The sequence below is a fragment of the Ricinus communis genome, chromosome 5, assembly GCF_019578655.1.
Source record: "Ricinus communis isolate WT05 ecotype wild-type chromosome 5, ASM1957865v1, whole genome shotgun sequence".
Classification (NCBI taxonomy): Eukaryota; Viridiplantae; Streptophyta; class Magnoliopsida; order Malpighiales; family Euphorbiaceae; genus Ricinus; species Ricinus communis.
The window spans coordinates 15,454,557-15,470,945 of NC_063260.1; the positions used below are offsets into that span (position 1 = coordinate 15,454,557).

General features: G+C 25.9%; 1 protein-coding gene across 1 annotated transcript in view; it reads right to left on the reverse strand.

Annotated features, from left to right (window-relative positions):
- The window catches only part of LOC112536527 (myb family transcription factor PHL12), a 46,725-nt gene extending 33,595 nt beyond the window's left edge, over positions 1-13,130 (reverse strand). Inside the window, exons 1-3 of the mRNA XM_048374885.1 lie at positions 12,857-13,130; positions 12,489-12,565; positions 6,328-6,443 (exon numbers count right to left, since the gene is read on the reverse strand). Of these exons, the coding sequence (XP_048230842.1) occupies positions 6,328-6,443; positions 12,489-12,565; positions 12,857-12,980 (317 nt within the window). The 5' untranslated portion in view covers positions 12,981-13,130. The remainder of the gene's footprint in view (positions 1-6,327; positions 6,444-12,488; positions 12,566-12,856) is intronic.
- Positions 13,131-16,389: the final 3,259 nt, after the last annotated feature.

Here is a 16,389-nt window from a genome sequence, read left to right on the forward strand (position 1 = left end):
TTCTGTAGTGAATCGTAACCCTAATTTCATAGGTACATGATAATTCTAATCCTAAAGTCATAAACAACTACTTAATTTAATGCCTTCTTAATCTTTAAATGCAGATTTCTAATCCTATAAATAATTGATTGATCATCATATCATACTATATAAATGCATACATGAAGGATTCTATACAACCATAAATCATAACATATAAAAGTGCAAAAGAGAGGCAAACAGAGAAATTTACTGAAAAAGTTTTATGATTGGTGTTGTTAAGAATGGTTGATTTTTAGTCTTTTATTAATTTAATAAAAAAAATAATAAATATAATAATATATATAAAAGTGCCCAGGATGGGATAAAGAAATCTATTGAAAAAGTCTTATGGCCAGTGTTTTGTTCAAAATGGTTGATTTAATTTTTTACCAATCTAATAAAATTTAATAAAAAATAATAGAGATAAAATTTATAGAAATAGGACACTAAAAGATATAAAATTTGTATAAAAATAGGACACTGATACTATATTTGATTGAAATTCATTAAGAAACTCATTTCAATTGAGATAAATGTACGAGAGAAAAAGTAAACCAGAAATGATAAAGTTGAAGGAGATATTTTGGTTTTATGGAATACATTGATAAATTAAGATATAATTTATTTATAAATTCTACCTATTTTGTTAAAATTTAGTTCAGGTATAACCAATTCCATACAAATTTAAATATGTAGAATTCACTTCATTCAAAGTACATAAATTTTAGATTTGCAAATGAATTTCAGTGAAATACATTGTAAGAAATTTTAAAACAAACTTAAAAGTTATATTTTATTATGTGAGATTATGTATTAATCTCAATAATATTTGTTTGCTTCATGACTTGATAAATTCAAAACAAAATCAACTTGCAAAATTAAAATCATCAACGGCTTTATACCACGTTAAAAAAATAAAATATATTAGAGGAGATTGCATTAATTATTTAGATTTCCTTTTTATTAGATTAGAACATCTCAAGATCTCAAAATCACTTAGTTAAAAGAGTAGATTTTAGATGAAATAATAATTTAAAGAATATATATTTTATTATTTTATTTTAATATTATTATTTTAAAATTATCAAAATTCATGCGTACTATAGAAGTAATTTAAATATGTAATTAAGTGAATTAGAATTAGAGTTAATTCATTTTATATCAATTTGTAACATTAAAAATTTTATTTTTATTTTAAATTTAATAGTTATTTATTTTCAATTATATGGATAATAACGAATCCAACTATTAATATTTACGTAGATAGCATGTGAGTAAAAATTAGATTCTATAAAAGTTAAATCTCTTTCAATTTTGTTATGTTAGTATGGAAATGCATGTGTCTAAATAAAATATGAAGTTTTTCTAAAATAATTTTTCACTTTTGAGTCAACATTTTTATATTTCAATATAAATTCGAGTTATATATTATGTAAATAAAAATCTCAGAGATATTAAAATCATTCTTATTCTATGTATTATTTGTAATTCTAAACCACCATATTAAGCAACACGAAAATAAAATGAAAAGAATTTGTTTTTTCATAAATATATTTTAAAATCTCAAAAAAATTAAAAATATTTTATGATTTTAAAAGCATTTGATATTATAAACATATATTGTTAGGTTTATAATCTCTATTATGTGGGTTTAGATATTTAATAACAATTATATTAATAGCTATTTTATTAGTAGGCTTATTTAAAGTAATTCATTTATGTAGAGCTCATAGACTTTTAGGTTTTGGTATATGAGTTAAATGGGTGGATACAGTTTTCTAACCTATATAGGTTTAATGGGATCCTATTAAGTTAGCATATAAAGACTCTTAAATTATAGTTCCCAATATGTCAAATCATACAACAACCTCTGTTATATACCTACCAAAGACAGAAGGCAAGAAACCCTAAGGAATTTAGAGATTTGACTGAGAAAAGATTTACATGTATTTAGGTTATATGGTAGTATCATTAGGACTTTGAATTTTATCAAATATATAAATTTTTAGTTTTATATACACTGGCTATTATCAGTTTCTCAAGTTAAGTTAATTGAAACAGCATGTTATACCAAAGTAGCCACTACTGTGTAAGATTAATCTAATTTGAAACATAAAGATTTTATGTATTAATTATTTATGCGAATATTGATTAATCCAAAGGAGGGTTAATATTTAGTCAAACAATAAAAACACTTGCGATGATAAATATTGATGATTATACAATTGTTTTTATGTGATTGATAGTCGGTCCAAAGAAGGCTATTGTTTGACAGGTTTTTTATCAATATTTGATTATTGCATTGAAAGTACCATTTACAATTGATATTTTTGTGCAAACACTGCATGTCAAGTTCTACTAGGTATCTTGTTTTGTGACTTTTATGATATGTTTGTTAACTGTGTAATGTTTCTTGTTCTCTATTTGGTTTTAGCAACTGCAAATAATATTTTTGCTCAAATTAGTGTCACTCCTATGCTAAATGGTACAAACTTAAGGTTCGGAAAGAGAATGTGAACATCATTCTCGGTTGTATGAATTTAGATCTTGCGCTAGAAACAGAACGACCCGCTTTAGCTGAAGATGCTTCAAATGAGGCTAAAGTTAAGAAGTGGGATCGCTCTAGCCGCATGAGTCTAATAATCATAAAGCGTTCCATACTGAAAGCATTTTAGGGCACTAAGGAATCTCTTATGGTAATACAACAATATTTTTCTAAGAATAAGAAATAAAAATAAGTAACCATCTGGCTGCTATTATTTCTATGAGGTGTAAGGGAAAAAAGAATATAAAAGAGTACATTATGAAAATGTCGAACCTTGCTAGAAAAATAAAGGCAAAAAAGCTAGAGATAAATAAAGATTTACTCATGCATTTAGTTATTATTTCTTTTCCTGCACAATTTAGTTAATCTAAGGTGAGTTATAATACTCAAAAGTATAAATGGACCCTTAATGAGCTTATTTCACAATGTATGTAAAAAGAGGAAAGAATCTAGAGGGATAAGGAAATGCTTATTTAGCATCAGCCTCTTAGAATAACAAGAAGAAGAGGGCTAAGGATACTGCAATAGAACACCTTTGCAAAAAAAAAAAAGCGAAGAAGCAAAGTGATGAATTCACTTATTTTTTCTGCAAACCAGGAGAACATATGAAGAAAGAGTGTTCCAAAATGCCGCCTGGGTTACAAAAAAAGTAAAGTTCTCGACTTTAATTTGTTCTAAAACTAATTTAGCTTTTGTACCTGTAGACACTTGGTAGTTAGACTCTGGTGCTACTACTCACATACGTGTGTCTATATCTATACAAGGCTGCCTCTAGAGCTGACCGCCAACTAATGCTGAAAGATTTATCTTTGTGGCTAATGGAAATAAAGTTCATGTGGAAGCTATAAGGAATTAGATTATTTCTAAATACTGACTGTTATTTGGATTTAATTGAGACTTTTGTTGCTCCATTATTTAAACGGAATCTAGTTTCTATTTTCTCTTTAGACAAATGTGGAAACTTTTGTAGTTTTGGAAATAATAAAGTTATTATCTCTCTAAGTTTAAGTTTCATTGATGTTGGTATTTCAGTTGATTTTTTTTATATGCTAGAAACTATTATTTTCCTTAATGAAATCTTGCATACTAGTTCAAAAGGTACAAAGTGCAAATTAACTGAGAATTCTACTTCTCTATGGCATAAGCGTTTAGGTCATATCTCTAAACAGAGAATTTAGAGGCTTGTATCAGATCAAAATCTTGATTCCCTTGATTTAACAAACTTTCAAGTTTGGATTTAAGTGCATTAATAGAAAGACAACAAACATAAAGAAATCAGGTGCCAATAGATGTATAAAAGTCTTAAAACTAATACATACAGATATATGTGAGCATGGAATGGTCAATAGTACTTTATTACGTTTATAGATGACTATATAATACATGGCGCTACCTATATTTAATAAGTGAGAGATCTCAATCTCTAAACATGTTTAAGTCTTACAAAGCTGAAGTTGAACTTTATCTTGATAAGAAAATTAAAGCTGACAAATATGACCGTTATGGAGAATATTATGAAAGATATGATGGATCAGGTGAGAAACTTTTAGGATTCTTTGTTAACTTCTTAAAAGAATGTGGTATCATCCCGCAATACACTATATCGGGGAAACCCAGCATGAATGATAGTTGAAAGATGAAACAAGACGCTTAGGGACATGGTCAGAAGTATGATCAATCATTCTTCTTTACTTGAATCTCTTTGGGGAGAAGCATTAAAGATTGCAATATATATCCTTAACAGAGTACCCAATAAAATAGTAGTTAAAACTCCATATGAATTATGGACTGGCAAAAAGCTCAGGATAAATCACTTATACATTTTAGGATGTCCAGCTGTAGGAAGATCTTATAGGCCTAAAGAAAAGAAATTAGACTCTAAGATGTTAGTTGCTACTTTCTGGGATATACAAAATACTCTCGAGGATTAAAGTCTTATGATCCTACTATCCGATCTTTCTTTGAGACGGGAAATGCGAGATTTCTTGATAGAGTTTGTGGGAAAATGATCAATGAATGTCTCTTTTGATGAAAAAGTTATCTTTGATGAATAGAAATTCGTTCTCTTTTCAACATTGTTATTGATATTGATTAGACAATAATTCCTAGCATTATTAAAAAAAATCTTAATTCAAGGAAATAATGAAGTTCTTCCTATATAGCAAACCCAACAACCTCAAGAAGTGCCATTAAAAAGGTCAACTAGAGAAGGAGGAATGCAAATTTCAGATGATTATTATGTATTCCTCCTAGAACAAGAAGATTCTCTAGGCTTAGCGAAAGATAATCCAACAAACCTTTGTGAAGCTCTTAAAGTTTCAATTCTCAATGTTGGATCAATGCCATACAAGAGGAGATGAAATTTATAAAAAAACAATGATATTTGGAATCTTGTTGAATTACTTAAAGGCATGAAACCCATTTGTTATAAATGGATATTTAAAACTAAAAGGAATTCAAAAGGCAATGTCGAAAGATATAAGGCTCATTTATTCACTTAAGAATTTACTCAAAAAGAAAGCATTGATTATAAAGAAACTTTTCTCCAATTTCATCAAAAGATTCTTTTAGGACAATAATAGCACTTGTAGCTCATTTTGATTAAGAGCTATATCAGATGGATGTAAAGACAATCTTTCTCAATAGAGACGTTGATGAAATAATTTGTATATGGTTCAATTAGAAAATTTTGAATTCAAAGATTCAAATCCTATGATTTGTAAATTAAAAAAATCCATATATGGTCTCAAACAGGCTTCTCGTCAATGGTATCATAATTTTCATCAAGTGATTACCTAATATAGTTTTGAGGTAAACATAGTTGATGATTGTGTATATCACAAGTTCAATGGGAGTAGGTTTATCTTCCTTTTGTCTTATGTTGATGACATACTGCTGGCTAGTAACAATATAGACTTATTGCACAAGACTAAAAAATTTCTCACTAAGAATTTTAAGATGAAAGATCTTAGGGACGAATCTTTTGTGTTAGGCATGCAAATACTGCAAGACTACTTTCAAGGTATTCTTAGTTTATCACAGAAGGGCTATATCGAAAAGGTGCTAAGTAGATTTAGTATGAAAGATTGCTCGCCAGGAGATACATCTGTAGTTTTAGAAAATAGATCAGATTGTACCTAAGGAGAAGTCTGAAAAAATAGCAAGACAGTGTACACATAAGGAATTTCATTTGTATAATTGTTTCAGGTTTCATATGTAGTCTAAGTAGGAGATTGTTAGGTTTTTAATCTCTATTATGTGTGCTTACATATTTAATAATAATTATAATAATAACTATTTTATTAGTAAATTTATTTAAAATAATTTATCTATGTAGAATTCATAGACTTCTGGATTTTAGTACGAGTTAAATGGGTAGATATTTCGCTTTTTAATCCATATAGGCTTAATAGGATCTTATTAGGTTAGTATATAAAGACTCCTAAGTTGTGGTTCTTAATACGTCAAATCATACAACAACTTCTATTTTCTATTCATTATAGACCAAAAACAAGTAATCCTAAAAGATTTAGAGATTTAACCGAGGAAAGATATTTCTGTTAATTCAAGCACTCGTTCATCATGCATTATGCAGAAGATTTGATTGCTATAATGGAAATATTTTTTTATGGCTAAATTTCTTTAACAATTATGATATGATAGTTTTGGATATTAAGATTTAATAATCAATATGAATTTTGATATTTATAATTTGTATGTATTTTTATAAATTATTCACGAATAAATTCTAACATATATACCTGTAAGGGGAGCGAATGGGGAACATTCCTATATCACATTGTGCTCTTCTAACTCGATGGCATTTCCTTGGAATAAAGACATGAATGTTGCTGTGATCCTTGATGCTTCTGTACATCTGGAATATAAGAATTTATTTGAAATGAAACCAAGATAGGAACTTATATAATCGATATTGTACCATCAAATATTCTTTTTCTTCTTAGTTTTGTTTTATTTACATATTATGCTCTAACTGATATTTCAATTTTGAAACTTTACAAATTCAGAGATGATTTCGATACTGTTTTGGTTCATTCATATAAATAAACTTGCAATTTACCAATACTATTACATGAATATTCTATTTATTTTATATTTAGAATTTTTATTTTATATATTATATGTAATTTAATTTATAATAATATTAGTATAAAATATAAGTTCTACTTTTATTTTTATAATATCTTTATTTACGTCTATATTAGTCATTTATAAAAATGATATAATATAATTTTATGAAATTTTTATATTTATTATATGCTAAGGTAAATAAATATGAGAAGTATATATATTTATCAACTTTAATTTTATATTTATTCCATTACACTAATAAGTTCTTATACATTCATATAATAATTACTTTTTAAAAAGACCAGATTGTTAGAATTCTTAATTTTTTATATTATTATTACTTTTTAATATTAGATATTATAGATTAATTTTTTTAATTATTACATTCAACGAATAAGTTTTTAAATATGTGACAAATTTTTTTACTTATATTTTCATGATCCAAATTTAAAATATTTTTTTTACTATTTTATTGTTGTTATTTTACTTATATATATAAATAAAAACATATATATTATAAGAAAGATAATAAGATTTATTATTAATATGTAGTAGCTATAATAACCATCATACTTATTTTAATCATTTTTAAGAATATAATAGTTTTATATTTAAATAAATTATAAATTTTTACTATATTGATTATTAATATTTAAAATCACCTTTAATTTTTTATATATATTATAATTAACACTTTTATAAATATGTCATATGTCACTTTCTCATTAGAAAACAATATAATATGGTTTCATAAAATTTTGCTTAACATTCTATATATATATATATATATATAGATTTTAGATAGTATAACCTTCATATTCGTAATTCAACTAAGTTAAAAATATATACTGAGATTAGGTGAATCATAAATAAGCAAAACGACTCTTATAATTAAAAAAATAATAGTACTTAATTAATCAACAACCCAATAGGAAATAATAGAATTAGCAGCAACTTTGCTAAAAAGAAAACCATAAAGCATTCCCTTTTTAAGATGAATGTAGGAATAAAAATTAGAAATGAGATGCATATGAATGATTTATTGATAAATTAGTTTTGAATTTGAGTCTAATTATTAGTATGGCTTAAGTTAAGAGTTCTATATTTTGTATTTTGGACTACATTGTAATGTGGTCCGACCTGGTATAACATGTGTATTAAGATTTTGATGCATTTTTATAATTTATATTATTAAATCAAATACTAAATATGCATTAATTTATGTTCATTAAATATATATTAAATATTCACTATTTAGATGTAAACGTTAGTTGTTTCATAATTTTATTTTATTAAAAAAATATTTGTACCACAATATAAATATTTGTAGTATAACTTTAATTTGAAATCTTTTATTGTTTACTAACTGTAAGGACGATTTATATTATATTTATGTTATATATGTTTTTTTGAATAGATTAATAAATATGATGTTCATTAATAAAATATTCATTAACAAACTAATAAAAATCATACCTATGAATGATGAATGCTTATATTAATCATAAAATTATTTCACCAAAATAATAAATCTAACTTGCGTAAAAAATCAATATTATTTTTTCTAAAATAATTATTTCTTATTGGTTTAAGAAACATATATAAAGTATAACTATTGAATTAGCAAGAACAAATTAATAAATATGTAGATTATAAATAATTAACATCCTTTACTAAAACAATGAGCATTTAAAAATTGATGGAATAGAAAATGAACATCGTTACAATAAATAATAAATATTATACCTATAAATGATGAACATCAATATCTATCATAAATTTTCAAATATGCAAAAAATTAGTTTCATTCATGGTTAATATAAAATATTAGTATATAATAGCTCTTAAAAATTATATTATATTAGTTTTAATAAATAACTTATTTTATCATTTGTCAGAAATAGATTTTTAATTTTTTCGAAGTATGATTAATTAAAAACTAAAAAATATGTTAATTATATTAATTTTTAAATTATATTTACCTATAATATAAATAAATTAATAATTTTATATATAAAATATTGACATGTTTACTTATTTTAGCCTATAAAATTCAAATTTATGCATAAAAATTTAAAAAAAGATGTTAAAAACACTTAATTTATTAATATTTTTTAAATATATTATAAATACCTGTAACTCTATTATAATAATAAATTAATTATTAGTTTATTATCATTAATTTATGTAACTAGTTTTATTAGAAGAAAAGTGAGCCAAATATAAAAGAAGCGAGACAAGATACTCCATGTGCCTGCTGGTTCCGGGACCACCAAGCAAAGTGGTCCGGTAACAATGGCGTAATTTTCCCTTACGTTACATTTGTACTTGAGAACATTATGTGGATTGAATGACACTATGTTTTCAAATGCAATTTTCACTTGACTATAGTATAAACACGTGGCTAGCTTAAAAATTAATATAAACTTATGGTCCTAAATTAATAAAATACAATCCATGAATTAAACGAATTTTACAATACATCTATTTTCAGATTTTAATAACATGTAGAAAATTATAAGTTCAAAAATTAAAAGTGAGAGAAATATTAATAAATTATAAATAAATTATATTAATTTAAATCTAACTATTAATGTGACTTAAATTAAATTAATAAATTTATCCTTTTTATATAATGAATTTTATTATATTTTCTTATTTATCCGGTACAACTCCTTCAGCAATGGAGTCCTGGACTCTCTCACAAGACACTAACATGAACTTCCCCCTTGAGAATGTATCTAATTTCATATAAACTCAATTCTTTCTCTTCATGCCATAGATCTTGGCTTATTCTAGATTATAGCTGCATCTAGAACAAATGTGTTTATGTCGTTCATTTACAAGGATTATGAAGAGCTGTTAATTACACATTGCAAACCAAATTTATGACATAGTGAGAAGTAGTACTTTTAGATTTTAATTAGATAAGAAACGATAAAGCAACACACATGTCCTTTTAATGTAACAGAGACCCTTTACAAGGATATGATTTAATTCATCATTTGTATGACTATCCTATAAAATTCAGTAGAGCTTAAAGTTCTCAAAATATGCACTTTCCTTTTAGTGGTAACAGTAGTTTCAATTTCAATTTTTATATAACATATGAATAGACGTTGTCTATTACATTATTCAAGAAAAGGACACGTGCGTATAATTTATCACAAACAAACCTCCTCTCTTCTTATCCTTAATATGAAATTACTTTAAAAGGCAATACTAATATAGTTGGACAATAAAAAAAAAAAAAAAAGTTCAAATCATAAGATAAATACTAGCTCGACTTTATGCAAGTTTAGGCAGCAAACCACTAGCTTTAACATGCCAGAACGAAGTCTACCTAGTTTAAAGAGTCTCATATCCTATCATTACTTGAAGCTTATAAAGTATATATTAATTCTAAACATAAGTTATTGATATATGTTTGATAGAGTGTAATGAAATATAATGTAATTAATTAAATAATAAAATTAAAAAAGTAAAATATATATATATATATAATGTAATTATAATTTTTATTTCAATATTTAATTTATTTATAATAATTAGTAAAAAAATAAAATATTATAATAAAATATTTAAAATAATATTAAAATTATTTTTTCAAAACAGTTGATTGCCGATCGTCAGAATCTGGTCATCGAGCGCTAAAATTTGATTATCGATCGCTATAATTTAGTCATCGAGTGCCAGAATTTGGTTGCCAGTCATCGGAATCTGGCGACTGGAGGTGTTTAAATTATATTAATAAAAAATAAAAAATAAAATAAATATAAAAATGTTATAAGTAATGATGATTACATAAAATTTTCATGCATTACATCAAATTAGTGATAATTGCTTACATTCTGTAATTATCGTTATCTTACATAAAAAAAATTAGTATCTAAATAAAATAATAAAATATGTAATGTAATGGTGATTCCATTAGATACTTATTGTTATTTTATTATTCTTATATATATATATATATATATATATATATATTTTTTTTTCTTATCACAAACTTTTATTTATCTTATGGCTTTTTACTAGTTCATTAATCAAAAATTAACCACAGCTCATCTTAGCTCAAATTTGAGGGAGCAATGATGCCTTTTACCCTTTATTACAACTAAAGGTTTTCCTAGGTCATCCAATAATAGATATGCACCTTAATCAATCAAAATGTAACATTTAAATTTCTACATAACCAGATTTAATTTCACTACTTTCATTGTTGTAGTTTGATGTGACATAAATGTTATGTTATAGCTTTTCTCTTACTAACCATGAGTTGTTTCTACTTTCTAGTGTAGCTATTTTATTATCAAGAAATGATCATTTAAATAATTTCTTTGTGAATATCCATTATGCAAGTTAACTACCTACAATAGTTAGATACCCATGTATATACTTTTTGAGTGACATTTGCTATGGGTAAACTATTGGTTCCATTTATATGACATGACAATGTGGTCAATTACTAAATTATATCAAATTCCTATCCCTACGAAAATTTACTCCCAGTAATAAGGTTAAAATTCTTTTGAAAAATGGTAATATGGGCAGTGGGCAGTGTCTTATGAACAAATTATGTAATTAACAATTCTAATGTGAATTTTCCTTAGCTACTTCCAGGGAATTATATTCATTAGTTAGATAACTGATACATATAGAGTAGTTACAAAATTTGAAATATGTGTTACTTTGTCATTATTTAAGTGTAAAAGATATTACTCATACAATGATTAAGTATAATGTATATAAAAAGAAAATAGCAAAGTGACTAGAGGTTTTGAGATTTAAGTGAAACATAACCAATATCACTTTGCTTATTTTCCTATAACATCACAATTTGCGTTATGTTTTTCCTTTTCTGTGGGAATAATTAGTTATCCAGTGCTTGTGGTGTTTTGAAAACCCTTAATTGCGTATAAACAAAATATTATGCAATTATTCTCCATAGAGTAAAATTATTTGATAATAAATGTATATAATGTAATAAATAAATAAGTGTTTTATATTTTAATATTAAATGATTGACACACATTCAATTATAAATAAATATATATTGTTCATGTATAAGTGAAGATATATAGGGTAGGTAAGAATCTTTTTAATGAGTTAATAGAAAATGCCTAATTACAAATTAAATTCTGAACGTTAAACTTTTTAATAATTTTATCCGATTGTTTTAAAGTTTTAAATAAATACCAATTCTTTTAATTTATTTTTAAAAATAATTTATAATGACAATTTTTGAAATATCAAGATAAAAAAGATGATATGAGAAGTCGATTATGCTTATTAAAAAAATAATAATTATGAATAAGTAAAAATTATTTATACTAGACTTAATAATATGACAATTTAAAATTTAATATATGTGCATTCTTTCATATATTTTGCATCTAAATGTAACATATCTTTTATTGACTCACTAACTTTTGTGTTAGTAAATATAATTGACTTGCTATATCATTTCTCTCATTGTAAAATCTTAAACATTTATTATTGAAAAATATTTTTGAAAATAAATTGAAAGTATATGTATTTGTTTTAAAATTTTAAAATAATTGAATAAGATTATTAAAAAGTGTAAATTTCATAATTTAATTAGTAATTAGGCCTAATAGGAAAAGTGCTGAAAACTTTACATATAAAGGAAAAGTATCAGTTTATCAATATTTGGCATGTTTTAATCCTGGGAATTTTTCATATAATTCAAGTTTGATAAGAAAAAGATAGTACTTTGATTATAGCGGATCATGTAATTCGATTTAGGGCCTTCTTCTTCTTATACTTCTTGAAATGGATTGTTTAATGAAGAAATATGCATGAATACCTGAAGATGGCTTTTGATTTGACAAATATTCAGTCCTTTAACACTCATCTTCTGTAGAATTCTTTTAGGCGTTGCCTCTGCAAGATCAAAACTCGATATGATCAGTCTCTACAATACTGGACAAGACTCAGAGATTAGGTCACCAAGACTTTAAGTTTTTTTTTTCTTTTCTTTTTTTCTGGTCTTACTCTTTATTTCTTTTCCTGAGTTTCTAGCTATGATCAGAATCAGGGTAGCCCAAAACTAATTTCTTTTTTATCTTTTTCCCTATTACTTTCTTTTATCATTTTTATTTATGTTTCAATCAGTTATATGGGCTCATATAAATTAATTTGGAGGAAAATAAAGAATAGTGAAGTGAAACTTACTGTATTTACCACCAAGCTCTTCAACAGCTTTAACAAAATCTTGATGAAGCTCAGGCGTCCATCGCAAACGTGGAAGTTGGGACTTGTTGTATTGCCTTATTCCGTTTCTTTGAGAGGACTGCATGATTTTTCCTTCACAGATTATCCTTTAGAAGCCTCACTAAAAAGACAATGTATTCATGGAAATATATATTTATACACATCTGCCCTTGCATATTAATATGAATGCAATTTTCCTGCGGCCACCAAAAAGAGGAATATGCTTGCGTGCCGGTCTAAGACCAAAGACTTTTTCGAACAAGTAATTGAGGTGCCTGTTCAAACATGCCTTTAATGATAATGTTGTGCTAGTAATATCTATGGAACCGCTCCATCATTTTTTTCTGGTTGGATGAGTAATATATATTTAATTTTTTTTAGTCTAATAATACAAAATTATTAAATATTTATGTTATTCATTTAATTGATGTAATATATTAAAAAATTATATATATATATATATATATATATATATATATATATATATTTAAAATTTCTTACACCTATTCCCTTTACTTCTTTAATTTTTATTTTTATTTTGTTCTCCTACGGTGAAAATATACAACAGTTTATGGAATTAATATCTTCTGATATAATTGTGAAAATAAAAAGTGAAGCAATTGTCTAACTGAGAATTGCTTACTCTAGCATTTTCTACATAAGTGTGAAGGTTTGGTAAGTTTAAGAGTTTGATGCACCACAAATTTAGTATATGAGTATATTTTAATTTAAGTAAAGTTTTAATTATTTGTCACTAAAAAATTCTAATAATGGGAATATATATACAATAATAGGTCTTCCGCTCGGTACATTTGTTTGGAGAAAAGAAGTGAAATGTTCCACCTATTTCCTCAAAAGAGAAATGATTTTAAAAGAAAAATAATTAAAGATATAATTAGGTCAAATGATTAGTTTATGCAACATGTGCTAATTAAAACCTAAGACATGTGTACACATAATCAACATTTCTCTTTTTTGTTTTAACCATTTGAAGGCCATTATCGCCATTGAAAATAACAAAAAAGGAGCTAAAATAATGGACAGGCAAAAACCTAGTAAAGTCAAGGCCGCATTATTATATTAAAGAAGCTAAAGAAAGAAAGGCTTATGTTTTATTTAACTTAACCGATCATCAAACTCAAACTCATGTCAATAAAAAGACGGTGCCTACTTTTGGACCCATCTTATCGTCTCATGACTGCCGTGTTCGACATTTCACTCCCATTTCCCCCTCGCATAAATCAATGCCCCAAATAGAAAACATGCTCTCCCCATATATAACAATTTCTTCACACCTTTGGATTGATTCTTCTCTCTATTTTATGCCCATACATGATATCTCCCATCCCTAGAAAATTTCTTTGTTTATTCTAGTAAATATACTATAATAAATATTTGAATTGCACGTATGAATTAATATTTTTATATTAAATCTTTGTTACAATCAGTTTTTAATACGCTGCTCATAATATAACTGAAAATTTGTTTGTGCTGTAATTATTTTTGGGTCCAAAATCATTAAATTTAGCAATTAGACCATTAATTTAGCCTAATTGAGTGTAGTTGAACCAAATAATTAATTAATTAATGCATTTGAGTGCTATGATGGGCCAATAGTTTGGAAAGTGGAGTCTGAAAAGTAAATATAGGAGAATCATAAAGCTATCAGTTAGCACCAAAATAGACAACTACTTGATACTCTTTGAAAAACAACTCTTCAAGTTACAAAACCAACCAGGCACTAAATTGTTGAAATATAGGAACATTCAAATGTAATCTCCCTAAGATGTGGTTAATTTATAAGTTGAAGAGAAGAAGAGGTGAAAGAGGACACGAAAAAAAAAGAATCCCAACACAAACAAAAAATTTCAAAGCTGGTATTCTATAATCATCCAGCAAATCATCATTTGTCTTCAATTTATTGTTAGTTTATTTTTAATTCTCAATATTTATTGTACATAATTTCATCCAAAATACCAGCTTATTTATATTTCTGCACATTTATTACACATATCTATTTTACTGTTCTTATTTCAATATAAGCTTATTGCGGTGAATGAGTATCTAAGCATATTGTGGTGAATGAGTTTAGGAGTTCATAATTATCTTTGATCAAAGAAGTTAGTAGAGGCGCATTTCAAATGGTTTATATACCACAAGTACAATGCTTAGTAAAATTTACAACAAAATATAATTCTCGACATGCTCGCAAGGATAAGTTCTTATGACACTAAAAAAAAATATTATTGAAAAAGATATTATAGGATCTCGGGATGCTAGAATCCTTATTGATGAAGCAGACCGTGAAGAATCGATTTTCTAAATTGTGGAACAAATTGAAATAAATCGGTTTTTCAAGTTCAGCACTATGAGGTGCTACCATCTCCAGCATGACCTGTTGCTAGATGCCAAGATGAACTTTTACCTTCAATTAATATTTTTACTTTAACACTCATTCTATGTTAATCTTTTAGGATGTGAGTAGAAGCTGTTTGCAAGCATATGGAAGAGATTCAAAGGAACATCATGGAAAGCTAAAAGAATGCCAAGAAACATGATGTGAGATTTTAGTACAATAATGCCTAATCTTTAGAAAAATGTCAAACTTAGGAAGTAAAATATGGTTGGAAAGCAAGGGGACAATCCTTTACTAGTTTTGAAGAAGGAAATAAGGTCCCAAGACCTCAAGCTCCACTAATACTCTCATATGAAAGATACATTCCACCACATAGAAGGAAAGAAAAAGAGTGATTTTTCAAGATGAGCATTGCCTAATGGTCGCCCCAATATTAGCAGGCCTATGCTTCCTCACCAAAATTATGCTGCAACAAATCCAAATAACCAACCAATGTTATATGAAATTAAGTGTAAGACTTGCATTTATAACATACATGTTAGTATGAGACAAATATGGGCATAAAGAATTTGTGTGTAAATTTAATTTAATAATTTTGGACTACACTGAACTAAAATAAAGTATTTTAATTATTTAGTAAATAACTTCAGGTACTAATTTTAATTAAATACAAAAAGTGAAGGTTTGGACTGGTAATAAACTATTTTTGTGTATGAAATCCTAGCTTTGCCATATATATTACATGAAGAACTCCTCACTTAGGAGAAGAAGAAGCTTTGCAACTCAAAAGCAAAAATTCTTACCAATATCAATTACCCAAACATTACACTCATAATTCTTGATAAATATCCTTCAGAAACTAAAAACCTAACTCCAAAGTATGTGATTTTATCTATAAAGAGTTTAAATCATTAGGGTCCTCCAAAGAGAAAGATTGAAAAAAAAATGAAAAAGAAGAAAAGTTTTGTATAATAAAGTTGAAAATTGAGTAAATAGCATCTAAAGGTAAGTTTTAATCTTTGATTTTATCAGTCTATTACATGATTTCTCTGTCGCATAAGTGACTTTGGACTATATAACTTATACTATTTTTTCTTTCTTTTACTATGATATAAGAATAAAATTATAACAATTAGTT